Source organism: Electrophorus electricus, chromosome 23 (assembly GCF_041902795.1).
Source record: "Electrophorus electricus isolate QZ-2024a chromosome 23, ASM4190279v1, whole genome shotgun sequence".
In the NCBI taxonomy this organism is placed as follows: Eukaryota; Metazoa; Chordata; class Actinopteri; order Gymnotiformes; family Gymnotidae; genus Electrophorus; species Electrophorus electricus.
The window spans coordinates 269,873-278,093 of record NC_137519.1 but is presented as its reverse complement, the minus strand read 5'-3'; the positions used below and the strand labels follow the sequence as shown (position 1 = coordinate 278,093).

Genomic DNA, 8,221 nt, shown 5'->3' with positions numbered 1-8,221 from the left:
CAAACTTCTCAGTAAGGAATTCAAATCTGAAAAAGTACGTTCAAGAATAGTTTTGAGATGTCATTCACCATCAGTTGGTTCTGAAAACTTGACTTGTAGAGTAACATACCATGCTGATGAGGTTACAGTGTCAAGTGTGAATGTGTGGAAGCTTGACTTGGAAAAAAGACAATGAATCGGCCATCAAGTCTACAACAAAAGCATGCCAGCTAACATTGGTACTCACCCCAACCTGCCTTTGCACTGTGCAATTCCAGCAGTCTTAAACATTGTTTTGCATTTCAAACTGTACAAGACGATGCATCTGAAACCTTGACCAAACTCCATGGCACAGTGCTCCATCGATAGTTGTTCTCAATATCGGACTACATGATACAGATTTTCTGGAAACTATCATGCTAGATCATTAAGATATTGTGCTTTTGTCACAAAAATGTGACATCAAAAAGGCATTCTATCTGCTGCCACAACTGCACAAAATATTTTTGTGTCCCACATACTTCATGCTCATTTTGCTATACCACTGTTATTTGTAGTTGGCATGTGAGCTATGGCAGGCTGTTCCCTATTGGTTGTTTTTATACGCGTGTTGCGTATATGTGTACTGCGAGATTTTAGAGCAAAATTTCTGACACTGCATGAGGAGACATGAGATGCCCAGTCCAACATTTCAGTAAAAAAAAAAAAAAAAGTCAATCATTCATATTTTGAAGCACTATAGACTTTTTATGGTCTGAAGCTATAGTGGAATGGTTTTCCAGGCTGGAGGAGGTATGAAGTGAAAACATGGACTCGATCATCTCCACGTGTGGACTCTGTGTCCAGCAGGGCCTCTCCAGGAGCCTGGATAGTGACCGATTTGTCCCCTCTGCTGTCCCTGCTCTTAGAGCGGTGCCTGTCTCTCCGATCCCTGAAACACCACCACACACGCATGCGCACACAGATGTATATAAACATTTATATACACAGTATACTCCAAGTTGGTACATAAAGCAACATAAAATGGATAATCGTTAAATAACGATACGGTGGTACCCTCAGTGTTTGCAGTAGTGTACATTCACATTTGTATGTTCTAGACAAAACATCAATGCCCACCCACATTTAGGCAAAAGGGAAGAATGTCGGGAAATGGCATACGCACCTGTGCTTGCGAGAGCTACGGGAATGGGAGGACTTGTAGGAGTAGCCCGAGTACTGTGACTCGTTGTCCATGTCTGGGGCCAGTGGGCGGGGTTTGTGGACCCCAGCTCCGCCTCCTGGAACATTTTGTTGCTATGCCCAGTTGAGTTTTGCGCTCTGAGATAGATTTAGAGGATAGAGCCAGCGGCAGCTGCAGCAGTTCAACCTTACTCCTGAGAGAATCTATTTTGAAGGCTGAAGAGGAGGAGGAGGACTAACCTGAGGGAGGAAGAGTAATAAGTATACCTTTAAAGCAAATACCATAATCCAGAGCAACACATCTCAGAGTGAACACGCTCCCTGTTAATCAAACCAAAGACTGGTGGTGTCAGCACAAAGCTCTATCTGCTCTTAAAGGTGAGCTACAAGTGCCCACAATTTCACTACAATCTGTTCTCATTCAGAATGAACAAGTGCATATAAAATCAGAGCAACACCATAATATGTAGAGATCTATAAAGATCTGTTTTTATATATTTCAATGAATCCATTAATGTCCCAGAACAGTGATAGTATAAAATTGAGTCACATTTTGAAAATGAACATCTTGAATACACACTGAAAATTGAAACAAAGGTTGTAGTCTTCATCTATTAATTGAACTGTGCAAGAATAATGAACAAACCAGAAAATAGCATTACACACCACTTCACCTTCAAGGTATTAAATGTTTTTCACCCTAAGGAAGCAATTTACAAAAACAGGCTCATCGTTCAACAACTTTGTGAATCGGTACTTTCACAATTCTCACACTCACCACAAGGTCTCATCACTCTCACACACACACACACACACACACACACACACACACACACACCAGCCATCTCCCATCATCTCCAGGGTTACCAAGCTTGGCTCTTACCAAAGGAATGAATAAGAGGGTACAGGAGCAGTGAACAGTGTGGGGGCTAGGTTTCTATGGTTACATGACCTTTAACCACACAACCCTATTTCTGGGGAGAGCAAAAATATGTCAGTGAGCTGTTCGTATGTTTACCTGGGTCTGTGTGTGTGGTCAGCTCTAAAATAACAGCAGCAACTGTCATTGAAGAAGCTGTTGTGTGTGCCTGAGTAGGTACTAAACACATTCTTAAGAATAGTGACTCTTAATCCAATTCCTTTAATGAAGAACCACAACTTTCCTCACTTTCTATTTCTAAATGTCTGTCCCCTTCTCTCTGATTGGCTGTATATGAAGGGAACGCAAGCTTTCCTGATTAGGAAGCCAAAAACACAGACCTCCTCTTTCTGCTGTGTCTGTGTGCATGCACTTCTTACTCACCCACTTGTCAGGGATTGTTTACAAAACTGGTAATACAGTCAAGGATACCATTTGTCGAGGGCAGACTCCCAACACATGCCACGCATCAATCTCAAATAGGGGCTCTTGGATTCTCTCACACACACACGCTTCTCACAGGAATTGTAAAAACAGTAGGCCTACGTTTGAACAGAATAGAATGGGACCATAACCCCATGCATTTTATAATAAAGGTTAGAATAAAAACTCATATATAAAAACATAACTCTCGAAGAAAATTAAGAGATCAGTCCCAATCAGTATCTCTGCATTTGGCAATGATTTCAATTCCACAGTCTGTTGAATTCCACCACATGTACAGCTCTTTGTATTTAATGAGATTCTGATTAGGTAATCAAAGCTTATTTAACAAGCAGTGTGAAAGACTGGTGGAGAACACCTGAAGATGCATGAACAAGCTGCAATCAAAATCTGAGATATTCCACCAAATACTGATTTCTTAACTAATCCTAAGTTAAAACATTAGTACCATGAATGTGTTTTCTTTGCATTATTCTGTGGTTTGGAAACAATGCATTTTTTTTTTTTGACCCATTGTCATTTTGTAGGTAGGTGTAAACCATCAACAGTGATCTCAAATTACTTGTCGCCAAGCGACGTAACCAGCTCAGCGGATCATTGTCTGCACAGGGTAAGGCCTAAATGCCTCAGAGTAACAGTGGACAAGAATTGCAGGGGAGGTACTCAGGGCGCCCCCAACACCCACGCAAAGACAGGCCGAGGCTTAGAGGCCTTCATTGAAAAGCTCGAATGCTGGGACTGGACCAAGTTTGGTACAGTAATCAAAATATCCATGAATCTAAGGCAGTTTACGCCGCACCTACATTTAAGAAAAGTTTAAGTTGGTGTTCGATTGTAAATACATAACCAGGACTATCTACATCCCAGCTTTTGCAACAACTTAAGTCGCTGCTTGACACACAGTATCGGTTCTCTCTCGCGTTTACTGGAGTTAGGCGAGCTAAGGATTAAATCGTAGCCAAACCCATTTTCCAATGAAGACTGCAATAAGGTATGGTGGAAACAGTTTGCGTCTACTGATACAAAGATTACTGCTGTAAGCATACATTAAAACATGCACTTCAAGCCACCAAAACAATAAACAAGTGAAATGAGTGGAAACATTAAGAATTATTTTATTGAAATCAAGTATTTGGGTTTAAGAAACAATTTGACGAGACTCCACACAAAGGAAATGAAAGAATACCCAGCAGGGTTCATCAATCCGGTTCCATTTTGTTTGCATGTCAGCACCGAGTTCACCGTATTCCAATAACCCTATCCACCAATACGCCAAGAACTATTAAATTACTGCAGGCTTAGAGCACAGCGACGCGGACAGGACAATGCGACGCTTAAAATGAGTTTTACTTGGCTCCAAAAGTTAAAAGGTGAAAAACACAAAGCGAAGACAGGCGTCGTTCCCTCAATTCGCTGTGAGGGGAAAAAAGACTACAAAAATTAGGCGACTTGCCTTTCTTTGCGAGGGGCTACATCCGAATGCTAAGGACCTTGCGGCACAAAGAAAATCCAAGCGCAGGGGTTTTCCAGACTGGAATAAAATGCACTTTTCAACATCCACGTCGTGAAATTTTGCAAAACACTGCCCAGTTCTATGGAAATAAAGAAAGTAATCCTTAAAGGCAATACGTTACATCTTAAGATCAGTGCAATGTAAAATCCATGATCCGTTCCCAACTCTTCCACTATGCGTTGGTTCAATGCCTTGAGCCCCGCTGCGTGTGTGAATACTATCATTCATCACCCAGACACTTGCGAATCAGAGCTATTCGGCTGGAAAACCATCCAAATGAAGAGCGTTAAGGATCATGGAGAGAGCATAAAACGTATGCTTTACTTTCCATTACGGCATGCATAATATTGTTTCACCTAAGCATATAATTTATCCTCACTCTTATACGCTTGAGCAGTTTTAACGCCACGTTTCTTTACACTCACTATTAGACAACAGGCGTACTCGTCGCACTTTCTTGTCTGTTCCTTTGGCCGTGCACCTTCCCTAAACCAAACAATTCCACTCCGTTTTCCCCTGTTTTGCCTGCGGGAACAGCTACTCATCTGTTATTCACAGAAACACATATTTCCGTCTCCTTCATTCAAACCGTGGCTACTACACCGACTACGCCCCATGCCAACACTTCTCCTCCCCCATGTTCCTTGTGTCGCCCCGCCGTCCCAAACTCCCGATCCCTTTCCTCAATATTCTACAGGTTATCACTCACCGAATATACAGCTTTCAATCGTTGTTCACCCTATTCTACCATACTACTTCAGATCATAGTTTAGGTCATTATTTAACCGCCTGCTTCAGCTTCATTTTTTTTTTTTTTTTGTAGATTTGATTCTTTATTGATCGTTGACCGACTGTTATCTGGGTTGCGGGCCACCTTCAATACAGCAGCGTTGTATTTAGAAAGCGATCCTAGAGAATTAGGACAGCTAACGTAAACTGCATGGCGCAAAAGATGGCCTGTAGTCCTTTGGGTTTTTCTCCGGGATCATTCTCTGATTGGGTATGGTAGGCTCTGAGTTTAATTATTTTTGCCTTAGATTCTGTTAATTCAAGGCTTCTTGTCTGAACCTTGTCTGATCCTCTTCTTTGAGGAGAACGTTGCAGCAATCCGCCGGTCCTTTTCCTCTGTTCCCATTCTTCCAGCCAGTGTTCATTCCTGTACATCCAACTCTCTGGCTTCTTTTTCCCCTCTCTGCTCAGAAAAACTCTTCAACTCCTGACTTCCAGCAATCCGACATGTCCGCTGGATCCCATTGCCTCCACTCTGTTCTAGACGATCTCAAGAGATCTGCATTCTGCATTCAGAACCACCAGGGTGGTACCAATCCTCAAGAATGCCACACTCAACAGCACCAACATAACCAGTTACAGACCAGTATCACTTCTCTCTTTCCTCTCAAAAGCCCTTGAACGAGAAGTTTACAATTCATTATCTGGTTTCCTCACACAGAAGTAGCTGCATGATCCCCATCAGTCTGGCTACAATCCAGCACATTCAACAGCCCTCATAGCAGTGACTGCGAATCTTTATGCTGCTAAAGCTGCCAAACTGTCTTCTGTCCTGATTCTTCTGGACCTTTCAGCAGCCTTTGACACAGTAAACCACAACATTCTCCTCTCTGTTCTCTCCAGCCTTGGTGTGACTGGCTCTGCATGGAAATGTTTTCAGTCCATTTAGGTAACATGGAAAGGATCCACTTCCAATCCATGTAGACTCTCCTCTGGTGTCCCCCAGGGCTCAGTATTAGGCCCTCTTCTCTTTGTATACCTGTTCTCTTGGTGATGTAATATCTTCTCATGGCTTTTCCTACCACTGCTATGCTGATGACACCCAATTATTTCTTTCTTTCCCACCCTCCGATACGCAGGTCTCCAGACTTATCTCAGCATGCTTGACTGACATTGTGTCATGGATGACAGCCACCACTTGAGGCTCAACCCCAGTAAAGCCAAGCTTATGTACATCGAGAACTCCCTGGTATCACTATCTGAAGCTGCTCGTAGCCTGGGCATAACTTTGGACAACCAGTTGTCATTCTCTACTCATATTTCAAATCTGACCTGGTCTTGCAGATTTCTCCTTTGTAGCATACGAAGGATTCGGCCCTTTCTTTCACAGGAAGCTGCCCAGGTAATTGTGCAGTCTTTTGTAATCTCAAAGCTAAACTACTGCAACTCGCTACTTGCTGGTCTTCCTCTAAGAGCCATCAGCCCTCTACAACTTGTCCATAATGCAGCTGCATCACTGGTCTTCAATCTTCCTAAATTCATATGTCACTCCACTGCTGCGCTCACTTCATTGGCAGTATGAAGTAACTGACCACATCAGATTTGAAATCTTGATGCTTGCATACAAAGCCAAAAATGGACCAGCCGCTCTATACATTTTGTCAATTGTCAAAGCCCGGTCCACATTCACCCCAAAATCCAATTACACCAACGACCCTCAAAACAGTCCCAACACATGGGAGTGGGAAAGCCACACAGGATAGAGGGCCATTCTTCCTTCTCCCTTTCACAGGTTAGTTTATAAAAGGGAAATGTGATGGCATAATCTAGCATTAGGCTATTAGCATCCAGATGCAGCTAGATTAAGGTAGAACCTGGTCCTTAACACTGATCTTGGACAGTTTCATTCTTTTTTGAACCATAACATTAGCCATTATACAACAAAGGCCAAACTGGAGTCAGTGTAAAGGAGCCACTTCTACCAACATCTTAACAGATCAAAGTATAAATCCTTTCATATGTGTCAAAAACCAACCCTGGCATCACTGAGCCATTTCAAGAGGTGAGGGACGAGCTTCACAGTATTTACACTACACAGAAGGTGCCCCTTCATAGGTAATGACATGATATCAGACAACAAATATGTTCCTTTTTGTTCCCTGCAATGTTGACAGGAGTCAGTCCAGAACAGGGCTGCACAAATAAGTATACAGTAATGAGCAGTGAAGATGATGTCTTGCCACAACACAATGGCAATCCCAGTACGCCCTGCCTTATCCATTGTGCGTAAAGAGAGGCCAAACCTTTATTTTCTATTCTGTAGAACGCTTAAAGAAATAAAATAAACTCCTTCCACACTCTTTATTCTTTGCTCTCGCATAGTGTTAATTTATAAAATAAAGGATACAACATAGACATATGATGATATTAATGCAAAATACTCTCTTGGAGCCCATGTGTCTTGCAGGGGTCCCAGTGAAAAAGAACCTGAATTTGTTTAAGTCACCCATCCACACATTCCATAAGGCGAAGAGAGCCACAATCTTGGGTCAAGTTGACATGGGCTGATTATGGGTCCTCGAGCAAAATGGTACCTGTTGGGTTGCCAGTTTGTCACTGATGACGTGAGTGAGTATTAACATACATGTATTGGGTAAAGTGCTTGGGGGGGGTCCCTTTAATGGGCAGATTCATTTCCTCAGCCATACATTTTCAGTCTCATTTTAGTTCCATTTCTTCATCTTCACTGACTAATTTTTTTTTTAAACTGTCACCTCAGTTCCCTTGTTCCAACTTTAGCTTTACCTAATAAAAAAAAAACACCTCACATATCTGGACTTTCATTTGAATGCTTTTTATTCCAACTCGGTGCATGAGCTGAAGGTTCGTCTGTCCTGTCTCTCTTCTCAGTTGCAGACAATACAATATTTGCAGGTTTCTCCCAGGAGAAAGGCATGCTGGGATTCTAGTAAAGAGCTACACAGGATGTATGAAATGGCAGGAATGCCACACCCTTAGTATGTGTGTGTTCATGTTTCAAATGTGTAAGTAAAACTCTTTACAATGTCTCGTGTAATAAATCAAAATCCTGTAGAATGGATCTTGGGCTGAACTGGTTCTGTTGGCCCTTCTTCGTTACCTAAACAGGTTGGAAAGATGACCATACAATTGCCACAGTCTGCAGGGGTAGTACACCATAAGCAACATAATTACATCAACTCCAAAATCAATACTAAACATTATTCAAATAAATACATAAAATTCTTAAAGTTAAAATTGGGAATTGCTACAGGTTTGAAGGCCAGTTTTCAGTCTGGCAATAGCAAGACCCAAGATCTGCGGTGATGTTTTAATATTCAACTGTGTGCTCCATTTAAACTCAACCCCAAATTATTCTAGTGATTCCAGACTAGATCTTTTTGTTTGGTACAATCAAAAAGAATTGTGGTACAGCA

The 8,221-nt window shown here is 42.0% G+C and overlaps 1 protein-coding gene across 1 annotated transcript; it reads right to left on the bottom strand.

Annotated features, from left to right (window-relative positions):
* Positions 1-547: 547 nt before the first annotated feature.
* On the bottom strand, positions 548-5,089 carry LOC145653229 (vang-like protein 2). Its single transcript, XM_081706410.1, has 3 exons — positions 4,463-5,089; positions 1,145-1,401; positions 548-910 (listed from the first exon to the last, which is right to left on the bottom strand). Exons 2-3 carry the CDS (start codon positions 1,213-1,215, stop codon positions 727-729), a joined length of 255 nt encoding a protein of 84 aa, XP_081562536.1. The 5' UTR covers positions 1,216-1,401; positions 4,463-5,089; the 3' UTR covers positions 548-726.
* Between the last annotated feature and the right edge of the window lie 3,132 nt (positions 5,090-8,221).

Excerpts from the sequence above, each read along its gene's own strand:
- LOC145653229 (XM_081706410.1), bottom strand. The coding sequence starts at position 1,215 with ATGGACAACGAGTCACAGTACTCGGGCTACTCCTACAAGTCCTCCCAT. Across the intron at positions 911-1,144 it reads CGTAGCTCTCGCAAGCACAG|GGATCGGAGAGACAGGCACC; the intron begins GTGCGTATGCCA and ends GTGGTGTTTCAG.